Source organism: Solanum dulcamara, chromosome 8 (genome assembly GCF_947179165.1).
Source record: "Solanum dulcamara chromosome 8, daSolDulc1.2, whole genome shotgun sequence".
Taxonomy (NCBI): domain Eukaryota; kingdom Viridiplantae; phylum Streptophyta; class Magnoliopsida; order Solanales; family Solanaceae; genus Solanum; species Solanum dulcamara.
In genome coordinates this window covers 66,856,127-66,873,661 of record NC_077244.1, presented here as the reverse complement: position 1 = coordinate 66,873,661, position 17,535 = coordinate 66,856,127, and the positions used below count along the sequence as shown (strand labels likewise).

The following is a 17,535-nucleotide window of genomic DNA, read 5'->3' as shown; positions in this document are numbered from 1 at the left end:
GTGAAATTTATGTTAGTTTCCCAAATTATAAGTACATTAATATGAATGACTACTACTCTTCTTTGTTATTTCCACGCCACCATATCTTCTTTATGATCTCAGTTGTTAATGTCATATTTAAGACAATCTTTTTGTAATCCTATTTTTATGTAATAGTTTGATTTTCATAATTGTAACAGTGAAATATTTCAATTAATGCATCGTGGACGACCTCAAAAATGCAAGTTACATTTACACGAGCAATTAATATCGTCTGGAATTCTTGAGGAGGCTACTTCCACGAGTTAATGATCTTATAACTTGTGGAACATGCTGTACTAAAAATAGTTATTATTGGATTTATTGTTATTGCGATTTGCAACATCAATTTCTAATGAAATAGATGTCGCATTAGCTTGTTGGAAGTGTAGATAAAATGTCGAAACCATCTAGTGGGGAAAATAATGCTAGTAAGTAGTATCATTGGTAGAAGATTGCGAATTTTCATTTTACTTTACAATTATTTCAGGTCTATATTAGGTGATTACCATATCTTAATACTTCTCAAACCAAATCAAACAAGAACATGATTCTTAATTTTTTTCCTTGAAGGGAAATTCAGTTAATTTCCATGAGGTAGAAGGCGAACAGGAAGGCCGTGCACAGGGACAGGAGAAGCATGGAACACAATCTCCTCATCAGGAATTTCCTTTTCAAGTTTAAATCTTTTCACCACATTGTGCATGAATACTAGTACTTCCAGTCTAGCATACTCTTTTCCAGGGCACATACGAGGTCCTCCACCGAAGGGTACAAACGTGAAGGGTGCAGGACCACTTCCCTCAAACCTTGAAGGATCAAACTTTTCAGGATCAGAGAAGTACTTGGGATTCTTATGTGTCGAGTGAACTGACCAAAATGTCTGCAAAGTATATAGAAATATGTTAATTTAGTATCATACACAGTGACATATTCAGGATTTTCACCTAGGGTGTTTTGAAAAATAACTGGACCTAAATATATACTGTAATATAATATATGTTCAGGGTGTTCAATAAGTAAATATATATACATGAACATAAAAAATTTAACCTAAATATACACTGTGGCCTCTTACTGCATCCGCCCCTGATGATAAATGAAGCTATCTATTATAATGAAATTGTACCTTCCACCCTTTTGGAATTGTGAAACCTGCATATGTAAAATCAGTGACTGTTTCCCTGAAAGATCCTTGAGCTGGTGGTGTTAGCCTCAGTGATTCGCGAGCTGCATTCCACGAATACTTCATCTTTTCAATGTCCTCCCATGTTAGCAAATCCTCTGCTTCTTTTGACTTTGCAATCGCCATTTGCTCTGTAATGTCAACCAATTTAACTATGAATATGCATATAATGTTCAGATTTTGTTTTCCAATTTTAAGGATGGTTACCTCTGTAAACTTCATCATAGACGTGGGGAAGTTCAGCGAGGTACTTTAAAACACTTGTGACTGCACTACTAGTAGTCTCAAAGCTTGCCACTAGCATTCCTATTATGTTGTTGGAGATCTCCATTTCACTCATAAGTTGTCCGTCTTCATCAGTGACAAGTAACATTTTCGATAACAAGTCTCTGCCTGCTGTCTCTTGATTCTCCTTCAGTTCCTTTCTCCTCTGTGTAATGATCCTCATAAGTTCATCCCTCACCATTTTACCACCTTTGATAGCGCGATTATATGCTGTTCCGGGAAAATCAATAGGCATGGAGAACATTCCATTTGTAACAAGAGTAAAAGGATCAGCCAATCTCTTTATTTCCTCAGGATCAATGAGACTCATGAACAATCGACATGCCAAATCAAATGTGTACTTCTTTGATAAAGGGAAAACCTTTACTACTCCATTAGAATCCCAATTTTCATCTAGATGTTCGCGAGCCATGACATCCATAAGTGGAATGTATTGTTTTAGAGCCTCAGGCTTAAGAATATCATGAAGAAAACTACGTTTTAAAGCCGATACTTCTTTCAATGAACTCTCCACGAATTCAGGGAAAAGCAATGCTTTTTTCATCGATTGTGGCCACCATGAGGTGAGAAGTTTGTTCTCACTTGAGAACAAGAACTTATTCCCTTGTGCACCACAAAAAAATGCCATTTTCTCTCCCATGATTGATGTTTGGAACACTTCGGGCGAGTACTTTTCCATTCTATCTTTGATGAATTTCTGAGGGCCTAAAAGGGCAAACTCCATATTTTCTCCTAACAATGGCCATCCTGAAGTTCCTGGTGGAGGACTTCTACTACTCAAATCGCGTTTACGGAGGACAAAGATTAAAGAGAGAGGGAGGAATAATAGAGCTAATAGGTAGGGAACCATAACTTCCATTTGTCAATGATAGATTAAGAAAAGAGTTTTGTGCCTATGTCTTGAAAAAATGAGTGTAGAAGTGAATATATATATAAGTGAAGTATGAAGTGAAGGGCTTAATCTAATTGGACTATAGAAGCAGAAAGACAATGACAACAATAAGACAACTTGAAGGATATAGCTCAATATAAGAATTGGAAAATAGTTGAATGAAATTTTGGCATTTGTTTTGCTTTATATAAACAAAGACAAGATTTATACTCTACTTTGTCATTGTCTATGCGTCACAATATCTGGTATCAATATATATATTTTTTATGATCATAACGCCTTTTCACCTTTAAGTATGAATAATAAATTTTATCTTTTTCTTCCTAGCATAAATTCAACAACAACAACATACTTAGTGAAATCCCACAAGTGGGATCTGGGAGAATAGAGTGTACGTAGACCTTATCACTATCTCATGGAGATATAGAGACTCTTTTCGAAAGACCCTCGGCTCAAATGTATCAACTCCAAGTAAGAGAGAAAAACAATAGATATAGCATAGCGACTAAATGAAGAACAATATAAATTTTACAAGATAAAAACAATAACAATAGCAAAATAATGTGATAATCAAAAAGAAATAACAATACAACTATAATGGCGCGACTAGACCTATGACCAACCTAAGGATTTTCATGCTTTTAATATAGTATAACATGGCAAAAGACCAATTTTTATTAAATAAAACAAATATACAAAGTTGGCTAGAAGCCCAAAAAGTAACGAACACAAACAAATAATATATATATATATATATATATATATATATATATATATATATATATATATATATATTTTAAATAAGGTAATTGATAAAGAAGTGTTAATATATTATGATTTCTTATGTAGATCAAATAAGGATTTTAGTTAATTTTATAGTCCTACATATATTAGGATAATTATTAAATTATAATAATTGGAAGAAATAGTGAAAAGACGATATTGTCTAAAGCAGAATCTTTTAATGAATGACAAAAAGTTTAATCAATATTTTAAAAATCTTCATGCTTTTAATATAGTATAGATTAGTAACATTTTAACTTTAACATGCCCATTTTATCCTTAATGAAATGATTTATAGTCACACAAACATCTATAAGACCATAAATTTCATAAACTCATATAAATAAATTTCTAATTATTTATTTCTTTTAATAATTAATGTTTATATTGGACAGACATTTTGGAATGTGTATTCAACACACAAAAATCCAAAATATTTTCCAGAGCCAGAAAAATTTGACCCTTGCAGATTTGAAGGGAGCACCATACAGTTTTGTACCATTTGGTGGAGGACCAAAAATGTGTCCAGGAAAAGAATATGCAAGATTGGAAACACTTGTGTTTATGCATAATGTGGTCACTAAATTCAAGTTGGACAAATTAGTTTCACATGAAAAAATTATTTACCAAGCATCACCTGTACCTCTCAATGGGTCTCCCTGTTAGGATTCAACCCCATGGAAATTAAATACACTATAGTATCTCTTTTATTCAATGTTGGTGTAATAACTAATTATCCCTAGCTTGGATTATTTTCTTGTTATTTCATTCACAAATGTTTATTACCAGATTTTTGTTTTCATAGGATAAGTGATATATATTAAACCACTAGATCACATCCTTGAGTTAATTACTTGTCTTAATAGTACCATTATTGATAATTTAAATATGTTTAGAACTGGCTTATAATAAGAATGACTTTTGAATCTTCCCAACTTTAAATTAACTAGTTTTTGGATACATGTGTTCCATGTAATTTTTTTTATATAGATTTATTAGAACGATTTAAATTCTATGAAAACATGCATGTAATGAGTAATAAAATGCAACAATTATAAATAAATCTTTGAAAGTGTGACAAGAAACACCAATGAGAGTAGGGGTGTGTATTATTTGAATTAAACTGAAAAATCAAACCAAAGTAAACCGAATTTTAATTTGAATTAGTTTTTTGGTTAGGTTTTGGATTAAAATTATTATTTTGGTTTTTTTTATTTGGTTTCGAATTTAAAAAAATAAAACAAAATGAATTATTTTATATATATATATTACTAATCACATATATAATATTTAGGTTAAGAATTAAAGTAATAATTAACCACTTTCTTCTCTTTTTTTTAATTAGATGATTTTTATTAGGATTAGTAGTTTATCATACTAGGACTAAGTCCAATTCACTCGTCATTTTTATTTTCCTAAATTATAGGTATTAGGTTATAGTATTTTTAAACTAGAATTAGTTTCATTGAAAGTTTCATTATGATTTAGTTTAGATTTTATGTTTGGACATTTATTGGTATAATTTAAGTTAATGTGTTTTAAAGTTTTAGTCATAACTTATATTAAAAAGTATATTTAAGAGATTTAATATTATTACTTCTCATTGTATGTAACTTTTTTTTAGCATGCAAATATAACTTTGATTTGCTATTAATTATTGACATAACCGAATAGCCGAACCAAAAAAAATCAAACCGAAAAGAAAAAAATTGAACCAAACCAATTTTTTTAGTTTAAATTGGATTTCATTTTTTCAAAATCAAAAATCGAAAAACTGAAATCGAATAACACAAAACCGAACCAAAAAAAATGAATGCACACCCCTAAATGAGAGGCGTATTTAAATGTTTAAAATTAATTCCTTTTAATCAATCAACTGTAAATTTTGAAATTTTTTCAGTAATTAGCAAATTTTCAATAAATCCACGAATATCTAAGTTGATCCCAAATAAAAAATATAGACTTTCGATAACTAGAAATTAATAAAAAATTAAATTAAAGAAATTTAGTAGAGAATAAAAAAAAATAAACAAGAAAACAAAAACTTACACAATACACATCCTTCTTAAGACTTTAATCATGACAATATTAGATGGGAAAAAAGATATACATCATTAAGACATAATTTTACAAGTACTTGTTGACACCTTCTCCCATAACCAATTAAAATTTAAGAGTCGTCTTTGTCAAGTCAAACTAAACATGAATCAAATAGCACAATAACAATATAAGGCTTCACTATTTTAAGTATAGAATAAAAAGGATAACCCTGAATAGGGGCGAAACAAAAAAAGATGAATTTATATAAACAAAAATGGAGGAATACAAAAAGATTTCTTATAGTTTTAAATTAAGTATTTGGAGATTTTGAATATAAAAAGTATGAGAGTTATAGATATTAAGAGTATCAATTGAATATGTAATAGATATTAGTTATGAAGGTGAGTATTTCAAGTAATAAATAAAGAGAAAAAATAATGTATTTAAATTCTTGGCATGATAAAATGAAATTGGTTAAGGTAGTCTGTTTGATTCTTGTATTTAACAAAAGTAAACTAAAAGTTTTTAGTAGTGATTGCGTTACTAAAAGCTGAGAATCTTATATTTATATTCATTTGGTTTTACTATTTAATTAGTTAAATATGTTATAATATTTTTATTTAGCGTAAGGAAAAAATGGTAATCCAATTTTATATATGGGAGTTTCCCGCATTTAATATTATACTAGGTTAGCATACATGTTTTGCACGTGTGTCTCGCGCCAATCAATAAAATTTTATATGAGAAGAAAAAATTTATTGAAAAATAGCAATTAATGTTAAAATAAATATGATGTCTATTTAAGTGATGATAATTTCATATATGAAGGTTAAAAAATTATTTTAAAAACGTGAATCCCTTTTAAAGAAATTAAAGAGATAAACCTTTGATTTTTCGTTTACATTCGGCAGTAACATGTTTGTTTTATCAAATTTTTCGATCATAAATTTTAGCTGAAAGAAAAACACGAGAAATTATCAAAAGTGGTGACCTATCAAATAGATGTGTTAGGACGTTTTAATTATTATTTTTTCTAATATCTATTATCATATATTTTTTTTACCATATCTATTAGGACTCCTTAATATTTGAAATATATTTTGTTCCTATCATATGTTTTAGAATTCCTTAATTTTAAATATTATGAAAATAATTAAATAATTTTAGAAAAATAGTGAAAAGATAATTTTTTCTAAAGCGGAGCCTTTTAATGAATGACAAAAAGTTCAATCAACATTTTAAAAGATATTCATGCTTTTAATATATTATAGATGATAATGTGTAATGTACTATGAAAATGCACCTTGAACTTCACCTATAAGTTTATATTTCATATATATATATATATATATATATATATATATATATATATATATATATATATAAAAGGGTCAAAATCTTTTTTCCCCCGAATTTTGCTTTAAAAATCAACCCCCCCCCTCCTCCAAACATTCAACAATAATCATTTCCCCCCTTTATTCTAATTAATTATTCAAAATGCCTATTTTACCCTTTGTATTATCAACCTTTGTCTTTTTTTTTACTTCTTTAAAATCATGAATTTTTATTTTTTATTCTAGGTAACAAATTTTCTATTAAAAAACAAAATTTATTTTTTCTATTCGAAAAACTAAAGTAAAAAAATTCTAATTGAATATATAAATTATTGACGTTCTATAAAAAAATGAGTAGTGTAAAAAGTGAATATTTTAATAATAATTAAAACTCTAATGTATACTTTATCTTTCTTAATCTAAGTATTTATAGATTTTTATTTAAGCTCATTAAAATTATAAGTAGAACAATTTTTTGTCCGTTTGTCATTAAAATTTATGTTATTATTTATGATTATTATTTTAATATTACATGCATTTAATATGTATATGTATATAAATGCATGTTTCAATTTTCTCTTATCCTCAAATGTCTGAATAGATAAACGATTTTTGTTTGTCAATAATGAAGTATTTTTTAAATAAAAAATAAAAAATTACTTACAATACAAATAGATAATCTTCTAATTTTTTTTATAAGATATACCTTTATTTTTATTAATATTTTTGTATTATTTTTGAAATATATTTAAAAGCTATTATATTACATATTATTTTTATTTGTATAAATAAGTGATGGAAGATAGAAAATCAAGGGTAAATAGACATTTCATGGGATAAATGGGGGAAAATAATTATTGTTGAAAGTTGGGGAGTTAATTTTTAAAGCAAACTTTTTTTTTTTTGGGGGTGGGGGGGAGGAAATAATTTTGACCCTTAACCTCATCATTTTAAATTTTGTAAAAAAAAAATTGTGCTAGACATGAAGAGATTGACCATATCATGTGAAAGAATTATATTAAGGAATAATTCATTCCTAATATTGTTGATTAGTCGATCTTTATAAAGTTATGTCTATTGGAAAGTTTATAATTCCAAACATATATTTATAAAAGGAACATAGAGATATGCAATTTATTAACACGATACTTTAAAATATTCTCTTATCTTATTAACGAACTATGATTTATTTATTTGACAAAACTATATAAAAAAGGGTAGACTAAAATCATGATCACATATAGCATATCTAAACGGGCCTACGTTCATTGATAGGTGTGCAGTGTGCATGCATGTAGTAGTGGTGGGGAGCGACAGTGTCTTAATGAGTAGGCAGGCTACCTTTACACTTTTGTAACAGTAATTCTTGATTTGACAGTTGACTCAAAGCCAAAAGTTGGTGAGGGCTATCTCTTCACTACCAACAAAGTAAGTGGGATCCATTAATCCCATCATGGGAAATTCCAGAATACACATTAGTTGTTGCTGTCCTCATGCATAGATGTTAAACTGACCCTTTTGCATTTCTTGCTGTGTAATCCCACTAAGTTAAAATAGCAGGAAAAAAGAGCATCTTTAATCTGGTTTGTCTTCTTTACTTTTTCTTCTTCTTCATTGGATTTCATCTGTTGGTGGATTTATTAAGTTTGTACTTGGATCTTGGATTTATTAGGGCGTTCTTTTGCTGTCCGGTCATATTAGTAGTTGTAGTATTGTTTCTGTGGTTTCTTTGTTGTTCCATTTTTGTTATTAGATGTTGTTTCTTGTGCCTCCAATGGCATATTGTTATGTTACTATCTATTATTTCTTGTAGTTTATTTACTCCTTATTCGGGATTGTTTTGGACTCTTTTTTCTTGAGTTATCGAAAACAACCTTTTTGATGATTTCATTATTTATGATTAAGTTGCGAAAACTTCTGGATAGATATCGTACATCTAAATCGAATTTTTTCTGATTAAAGAATTTCTTTCTAATTGCTTCGGAACAATTAGGAGATCCTCTAGAAAATGCAACATATGTGGTCCCGCTTATGGGGTCAAATCAATATCTTCTAAGAAGAAAGATTGGAATATCAATTTCATTGAGATCATCCATCTCATACCAAATCCCATCAATCGAATCACTTTTTTGAGAAATATGAGACATTTAAGCCATACAAGTAAAGAGATGTATTCATTGATAAGAAAAAGAGGTTAAGGTTGAGGTAATTATTGTGTATACTCTATGCTTCCTAGACTCCGCTTTGCGGGACTACACCTGTTGTTGTTGTACTCGGATCTTGTGATGTTTTGGCGAAAGCAATGTTTACTTTGTTGATTATTTCTGTCTCGATAGAAACAGTGTTGCAACTTGCAACAGAGAGCATCATTTTGGAGAAAGACTGAATTTTTAGGTGAGTTTGATGTGTATGTTAACAGAGGATATTTTGGGGGTTTTCAGGAGTGTTATTTATTCTTTTGTTTGTTTTTCGAGATCTTTGTTTCTATGTAATTTACTTCTCTGATGGAGGGTGGTTTGAGGGTGGGAGTTAGGATCTTTGATGGGGATGCTGTCATTTTGGAAATTAGCTTCTACAAGAGAAATTAAATAGGTTTCAATGAATTTGGTTAGGAATTTCCGTTACAAGATAGGGGACGGCTTTCTTGGGTAGTAATTGTGAACCTCTCTCCTCTTCTCTTATTGTGCACAGTTTGCTTACATGCCGCTTTAGGCACATCTCTCTTTTTTAGTTTCTTTAAATATCAGAGCACTTAAAGTGTATAAATATCTTTGATTTGGGATTATGAATAGAGAGTTTAAAAGACTGAAGGATTTTCTTGACTAATTTTCTCAAATACTAACTACACTTTGAATCAGCAGAAGTGAATTTTTTCTAATATCCGTATTAGCAGACTAGGATTGAGCAACTTATTTCAAAATCAACCATCTAAAAACGCATCTCGCATGGAACAAGTTAACCAAAGGAGTCAAAATCATGATTCTACCGGAGTACAAGAATGGGATCCAAGAGCCATGCTTAAAAGTATGTCTTTTCTTGAACAAAAGATTCATCAACTCCGGGAGCTGGTACGCATAATTGTTGACCACAGAAGTCTAGCTGGGATTCAGGGAAGTGACCTTTCAATTCAGCAACAACAGCTAATAACAACTGATCTTACCTCTATTATTGTTCAATTGATATCAACTGCAGGGAGTCTTCTTCCAACCATGAAGCATCACACACTTTCCTCCTCAAATCCAACTGCCAAGCATCTCAAGCAGTTTGGTGGTGTCTCTCTTCCTTCTGAAACAGGTACTAATGTTGGTGCTCTGACATGTAGTGTTAATGTGACTAAGGCGAAAGATCAGCCCAACCATGTTGATCTAATGGGCGATTGTTCTGTTGATGAACATGAGGCGAAAGATGAAGATGAATCCCATGAGGAAGAGAACCTTCCTCCTGGTTCCTACGAGATTCTGCAGCTGGAGAAAGAGGAAATTCTTGCACCTCACACTCACTTTTGTCCAATTTGTGGGAAGGGATTTAAGAGAGATGCCAATTTGCGGATGCACATGAGGGGTCATGGGGATGAATACAAAACTTCAGCTGCTCTTGCAAAGCCTCACAAGGATTCCAGCTCTGGGACGACACTTATTAAAAGGTATTCCTGTCCTTGTGTTGGTTGCAAGCGCAATAAAGAGCACAAAAAGTTTCAGCCACTAAAGACTATCTTATGTGTAAAAAACCATTACAGAAGAACCCACTGTGAGAAAAGATATGCTTGTAGTAGGTGCAATTTGAAGAAATTTTCAGTTATTGCAGATCTTAGAACACATGAGAAACATTGTGGTAAAGATAAATGGCTTTGCTCTTGTGGAACAACTTTTTCCAGGAAAGACAAGCTTTTTGGGCACATTTCCCTTTTCCAAGGACACACTCCTGCAATTCCTTTAGATGAAACCAAAGGTTTTGCTGGGACATCTGATCAAGGCCAAACCAATGATGCAACTACAAAGGATGGAAATGTAGATTTTGAGGTAAATGTTCAGGATGACAGTGGGCTTCAAAATAGTATGAGTGTAAAAGGGAGTACAGATAATCCTGGCAGTTATTTCTCATCACTGAACTTTGAAACTAGCAAGCTTAACGTACTCCAAGAGTTTCCTCGACCACCATTTGAGGACCAAGAAAACTCATTCTCTTTTCTATTGTCAGGTTCATGTAATTACCCCCGGAAGGCTGGAAAAATATAGGTTCTACTGAACTGGAATAGCTTAAGTGAATTTGTCTTCAGTTTAATGCAGTCTAGTTTTCTTATTATATCAGCTCTTTTGTGAATAAATGACGTCTTTGCTTAGTGTGCATTGCTTTTTTTGACTGCTTGAAATGTTATATCAGGCTCGACTAGGTACTTGCAAGTCTGTAATGTAATCCCAACTCAACAATAAATGCATTAATCTTCTGAAGCCCTTCTATAGAAATTGAGAGGGAAGATATATGTCCTACATTATCCTTGATTTATATCATAATATTTTTATTAATCTGCTTTTAGTTACAAACAGATTTCATTAACAGAACTTCTCCTTAATTTCTTCCACAAGAGAATCAGGATAGATAACAACCATATATCAGAGTGCTGAGCTATGTCCTTTATCATATCATATACCTTCATCATATCATATATTATTAAAAGTGGGAAGCTCCTAACCTTAAAGTTAGATTACGATTTTACTCTTTAGTTTAAAAATTATTCATTTGATATTTTTATTAAAATTTTTTTGTATATATTATCATAAATAATAAAGACAAAATTGAGCACATTCATTTTTTGTTCAAATCTAACGTTTATCATCCTAATTCATTATTTGTGCAAATTTTCCAAGTTCAGTCATTATCAGTTATATAATCATAATTAACACAGTTGGTGATAAAAATCGGGTTGCTTGAATAAACAGAAAATAATGCGGAAGTAAAATTATAAAGATTAAATACAGAAATTGAAAGATATGTGAAATTTGGAAATAAAATTCTCAAATTTCAAAATAAAGTGCTAAGAACCTAATTGATCTTAATATTCAAAATTAGTGAATTAAACTAATTGTGATATTGATAGAGTCAATTCAAGAACTTAAATCAAAAGTGATCTAGACCCTTATTTAGAAGAAACTAGAGACAATAATTAGTATAAGACTAATCACCTTTTTAATTTACGAATAAGAACCAAAGATATCAAATTAAAAATTAATCCTACATAGGTCTTATTTGTAAGATAAATCTATAATCACCACACAAAAGTATAAAGAAGAGAAACCTCTCAAATAATATTAATCATAATGTTCTTCAAAATAATAAAACCTACCCCTATATATATAGGGAAAACCTATCCCAAATAGAATGAGATTCAAATCCTATTTTTATGGAAATAATAATTAGAAAATTTTAAACTAGAAAACTTTTTAAACTAGGAAACTCTTAAACTACGCAACTTTTAAACTTGGAAACTTTAAACTAGAAAAGCATGTAAAAATAATACCAAAATTCTTCCCCAAGGAAATAAGGAAAAGTTTCAAATAAGGACAAGTTTCCAATAAGGAAAAGTTTCCAACTTAGACCAAAACTTGCACGTGACTTTTTTCTCCTTTTTTGGGTGAGGATTTTAAGCTCCTTATTGGGTGCGCCTAATCTTCTTCCATTTGGACGTGGACTTGAATCATAAATTATGTGTAGCATTTAGTTCATTTTTCACCACAATTCTTGGACTCGTTCTTGAGTTTCCATTAAAGTCCAACAATCTTGACTTGCAATTCCTTATCTTGAGACCTTGATGATTGTCTTCTTAGGACTTCTATAGCATCATTCTTGTCCATGGAACTATCAGTTGGGCTCATACACTACCATATAAGCATGTAGGATACATAATGCAGTGCATATTAAATGAAGGTAATAACATCCAGTAGGCTGATTTAAAATACTATCATCTTTCACAATCCAATATTTAAAATACTATCATATTTCACATTTCAATATTTATTTGCTTGTCCTTTGAGTTTCTACTGTTACAATAATATTTATGCATAGCTTTAGCTTGTAATTTATATAAGTAAGACACTAAAATGTCGAATCATTTGGTACCTTTTTTTTTTTTACCTCCACGACAATCTACTCTTTTGTTTGTTGTATTTGAGTTAGCTAGCTCCAACAATAATGTCCAGGTAAATTTTATTTTTTTCCGATTAAAAAAATTTATTTTCTGCCAATTGCTACCATTGAGGTGCTTATATATTCATGACTAGCTTGGAATGTTTTATTGTATGTTATGTAATTGGTTTATTTCTACTTTAGTGTTAACCAATTATATTTTTAACATATTTGTGGCCGAAAAAGGTCTCCATATATTTGTAGCTTTATCAGGAAAGGCTTTTTTTCCTTTACTTCTTTCAAGTGTTCATGAAACTAACTACTCTTGTTTATACACATTTTCATTAAGCAACACTCTCCATTTTATTGAACTTTAAGAAACTATTTGATTACTTTAATTTTAGGCTATCTCTATTTTATAAAATTTGTATTGAACGGTTGATAGATGTTAAATTTGATACATGATTATTATTTTATATTTTTGTAATACAACTATATTTGTACAATATAAATTCTCTTAGTAGTGTTTTTTCGTAATTCATTTTATTGTGTTATTTTCTTCTTTTCCTGTTATAAGATTATTAATTCATTTTCTTCTTATTATAGTCGTCATATTTATGAAAGAAAAAAAGAGTATTGATAGCTAATTTTCTTTATACATTTAATAAATTATAAGTGCATACCTCGCACTGTAATTTCATTATATAATATAATTTTAATTTTGCTATTTTACAATATTATGTGACAATAAATATGGAATACACGGGCAGAGTACGTGCCCAAAGACTAGTAAAATTAAAAGAATCAAAAAGAGGAGGAAGAAGAACAAAACTAAAACTAACATTGAAAAAAGCTACTGAAGGTCTTGGACTATAGATATATTACATGTACAAAAGCTTCTACAATGTACCCTGATTTCAGGAAGAAAATCTCTGAATCATCTAAAATCAATTACATTGCAATGACAAAATAGAAGTTCCAAAAGATTGAAACAATGGCCATTTACAGGTCTAGATGTCGTCATAAGATCTGAATTCATCTTTGATAAGAAGGGGGACTGGCTCAGCTAGGTGATTCAGCTGGCTGAACAGATTTGCCTATGATAGAATTATGGAGCAATATCAGCTTCCACATCTTTGATAAGGGTGAGTCTCTACCTAGCTAACTGTGCTTCCTGAACAGATTTGCCTATAATGAGAATTATGAAGCAATATCAGCTTCAAGCCTTTTGCTGCTTGTCCTGACTTTGAGGTCTTCTTTAGAGGTCCAAGAAGAAAGTCATCCACACATGACCAAGTGCTTCCCCTGGGGGAGCTGTCTTTCCAGAAAAAACTCTCAGAAAAAGGGTTCACCAGACTCTCTCGGAAAACTTCTGCTGTCTCACAGATTAAACCCTGCCAATCAATAAACAAAAAATGAATGTCAGTTGATGTTCAAAAGACAAGAAGAAATTTTCCTTCTTTGGTTTTCTGAAGAAGGATGGGGGGTTGAGGAAGGGAGGATCATGTTTGTTGTGGTCTTACTTCTGCCATGGCCTTGATCTTCATAGTAAGATCATTGCTAAGGAGAACAAGTTGCCCATCTCTGTTAGTTCTTTTGAAGAGGAGGGCATATTCAAGGATATGATCCTCTGTTGTGGGTGAAACAATCTCCGCTAGACCACAATGTGGAGAGGATAGAACTGAGCCGACTGGAAAGATGCCATTCTCCTCATTGAGAAAACACGGTGGTGCAGTTGCAGGAGGAGTTGGTGCCATTGGCCTTGTTTCCTCCACACAACTCTGCACATGAACCCATGATTTTGCATTTACCATGCAATCGAAATCCATTCTAATGCTGCAGTTACTTCTGTTGCTCTTCTGAAAAAGCTAGTACGCCTCTTCATGCAATCCAGTTCTCTTAAGACTAACATCAAGGAACAGTTAAAGATCACATAAATCGGTTTTGGATAAGAAAAGTTATTGAAATACATGAGGATGTTAGGAACTTTTCTGAGGGAGTGCTAAAGTAAGTTCATTACCAATTCTGGGAATTATCAGGCAAGTCCCTTTGAGACCTTGCAAAAGCTGCAAAGCTTTTCTTGACTTTTTGTTTAACACTACCATGGTCAACCTTCTTTTCTCTTCCCTGGCATTGATATCCTGCAGATATTGTTTAACAGATAAATTAGGAATCATCAAGGCTCCCAAATATCAGTTGGTTGGTCATCCGAGAGACTCAAATTTTAAAATTGTTATGTTGTATGGGTGTGACCATCCTCTAATAGCTAACCTTTGAACAATCATTTTATTCAGTCAATCAGCATGTCTAATTGAATAAAATGTAAAATAAAGTAAACGAAATGAAGTTAGCAGACCTGTGTCCTAGACAAAAATCATGTCAACACTTCTCCAAATATATTGCTTTCAGAGGCTAATAACTTAATATTGCAGATTGAAAATCATGAATCTGCCTGTTCTATCTTGGTAAAAAGAAGTTCTTTCACATAAGAAGCATGTCAATGAACTTACAGAAAAGGGGCATGCCTCCATAATTTCTTGACACTTGACTGGTTTAGCATTCAACTTGACCTTCCGTTCTGGAGATTTCGAATTGGTCTTGTTGGGGGAGTTGTTCACAAGCAGAGGTTGATATATGCTCCGATCTATCCTTATTTCTGGAAGCAAGACTTGCTGATATATGCTCTTCAAGAACTTTGTTGTCATTCAAATTTTCTTTCTCAAATGGTTTATATTGCTTTACTTCCTCCATGTTTCCCTTCTTTATTGATCTCATTGAATAACTATCAGGTGTCATATTCTCTTTATCTGGAATGAAAATTTGTTCAGTATTCTTACTCATATTTGAGAGCATAGTAGATGATCCGACATTCTCTGTCTTGTAATATTCAAGACCTTCAGCTTGTTGGAGTATGGGATCAAAAATCTCTTTCATTGAGGAAGATGTAAAAGATTTTGGATTCTTAATTTGCTCCAAAAGGCTCATCTTCTTCATTGACCTTGGTGAATGAGTGTTTGCGGAAATATCCACTTTGTCCAGAGAAAATTCTCTCCACCATTCTCATCCACACAACAAGAAAGCATAGATTTTGTAGCTTTTCCATCAGCAAGACACGAGTTCTTCTCGTACCCAAGGAAGAGAAAACTAGGAACATGGTTCTCTTTGTCTGGAGTGAAGGCATTTTCTTCATCCTTGTTTTCACTAGAAATTTCAACCTTCTCATGATTAAGTGAGTGAACTTCAGTATCAGTGTCAACTTTTTCAATAATAGCTATATCTCGACCAGTTTAAATCTGAACACTGGAACATTTTCCCCTTCTAGACCAAATGCTCAAACATATTTGCTGAGATCTTACTGGGGTACTACTATCTGCATTTTCTGTTTGGAATCCTCCTGAGACATGAAGGGCTCGCGGAGTGTTGTTTTCTTGGTCAGGTTCATAAGCAGGCTGCAGCGAACTGATTTCACTCTCTCTATAAATTTTCTCAGGTGGATTTATGCTTACTTCATCATGACCAAAGGAAAATGAGGACTTCATCTCCTCAGGCATTGGCGGAGCTGATGGGGTAAAACTTTTTACATATGGCAACAAACTCATATCAGAAAATGATGAATCTTGATCTTGCACCAAATCTTCACCCTCATTCTGAAGAGAAAAGCCATCCTAGAAAAAATGATAAATTAGACACTGAGGGGACAGAATAGTTGAAAACATACAGGTATACTACTACTACTACAGCTCACCTGATGTTCTTTCTCCTCCATTTCTTCGAATGGTTCTGTCTCACCTCGTGGAGCTACAAATGGATTCTCCAAATCATATGCGCGACTTATTGGAATCCAGTGAAGCATGTATTCCCTGCTTGAACCTCCTAGCTTCATCTTATCACCCTCTTTCAACTCATCTCGAACCCCTGGTTCAATCTTGTTACCAGAAATTCATGACCCATGGACTGAAGCAGTAGCAAATCATAGTAAGAAACTTGAAAAACAAACAAAAAGACAATGTAAATTCATGGATTTCTTGTCTAGTCAAGAGAAAAAGATTTTCAAGGAGCTATATTACATTCATAAAAATCACCAATATGCAAGACAACGAAAAAGTTGTTGTAAAATTTCACTTTTAGTTACACTCCCTCCCTCCTAATTTATGTGACATTATTTGATTTTAAAATCGTCAATATTATAGGAAAGTATATTTTTCTGGTATGATAGCCCCAAACTCAATTGTGATAAACCTCATACAGAATCAAGAAATCTACATACTAAATACTAAAACAGCAAGATAGAATCTCTCAAAGGCAGAGTTTGAATTAGGAATTACTCGAAGACAGATCAATAACAGAGAAGGACTGAGAAGAGGGATTAGAGTGAATGCGGAGGTGAAATCTGCTAATACTTGGGTGTTCCATTACAATGTTACAATCTGGGTGTCTTCCAACTACTAAAATCTCTTCAAATTCTTGCTTTTCTGTGATTACAACTGGTGTGGGGTTTTCAAGAAGAAAAATGTTCTTGAGGATGGCGCCATTCTTTAGCACTGTAAACACTGGAATCTTCTTCTCTTCATCACTCTCTGAATTGGGTTTTCCCAAAGATACTTGCTTTTCCTCCATGAGAGACAAGAGAAGTGAAGAGACAGAGAGGATTTGTCACAAATACAGAGAGGGAGAAGAGGTTTGTGACCGTTAGCGTTATATATAGTTTCTTTTTTGTTCTTGGTTTCTCACGGTGGACTTTTTAACATGTACGAGCTCCACACTTCTAATTAATGGACGGATTAAGGGAATTAGTACAGTCCTTTGAAATTTAAACTTGCAACCTCAAGTAAATTTTGAACCTCTTTAATAACTAATTCAATTTTTAATTTCATTAA

General features: G+C 31.8%; 2 protein-coding genes and 1 pseudogene across 3 annotated transcripts; 1 reads left to right on the top strand and 2 right to left on the bottom strand.

The window, feature by feature from the left end:
- Positions 1 to 601: 601 nt before the first annotated feature.
- On the bottom strand, positions 602 to 2,348 carry LOC129898820 (beta-amyrin 6-beta-monooxygenase-like). The gene is made up of 3 exons (XM_055973505.1): positions 1,412 to 2,348; positions 1,148 to 1,335; positions 602 to 901 (listed from the first exon to the last, which is right to left on the bottom strand). The coding sequence occupies exons 1-3, from the start codon at positions 2,346 to 2,348 to the stop codon at positions 602 to 604; spliced, it is 1,425 nt and encodes a 474-aa protein (XP_055829480.1).
- Positions 2,349 to 7,994: 5,646 nt separating this feature from the next.
- On the top strand, positions 7,995 to 10,983 carry LOC129898821 (protein SENSITIVE TO PROTON RHIZOTOXICITY 1-like). Of its 2 annotated transcripts, none has more exons than XM_055973507.1 (2): positions 7,995 to 8,121; positions 9,432 to 10,983. In XM_055973507.1, exon 2 carries the CDS (start codon positions 9,484 to 9,486, stop codon positions 10,771 to 10,773), a length of 1,290 nt encoding a protein of 429 aa, XP_055829482.1. In that variant the 5' UTR covers positions 7,995 to 8,121; positions 9,432 to 9,483; the 3' UTR covers positions 10,774 to 10,983. The 2 variants fall into 2 exon arrangements, with proteins under 2 accessions (XP_055829482.1, XP_055829483.1); XM_055973508.1 differs by having other exon boundaries at positions 9,400 to 10,983.
- Positions 10,984 to 13,550: 2,567 nt separating this feature from the next.
- Positions 13,551 to 17,348, bottom strand: LOC129898816 (FHA domain-containing protein PS1-like; annotated as a pseudogene).
- Between the last annotated feature and the right edge of the window lie 187 nt (positions 17,349 to 17,535).

What these genes read in the sequence shown, in the direction of transcription:
- LOC129898821 (XM_055973507.1), top strand. Translation starts at nt 9,484, where the DNA reads ATGGAACAAGTTAACCAAAGGAGTCAAAATCATGATTCTACCGGAGTA.
- LOC129898820 (XM_055973505.1), bottom strand. Translation starts at nt 2,348, where the DNA reads ATGGAAGTTATGGTTCCCTACCTATTAGCTCTATTATTCCTCCCTCTC. An exon ending in CTATGATGAAGTTTACAGAG is followed by an intron (nt 1,336 to 1,411) that starts GTAACCATCCTT and finishes TTGACATTACAG; the next exon opens with AGCAAATGGCGATTGCAAAG. An exon ending in CAATTCCAAAAGGGTGGAAG is followed by an intron (nt 902 to 1,147) that starts GTACAATTTCAT and finishes TATACTTTGCAG; the next exon opens with ACATTTTGGTCAGTTCACTC.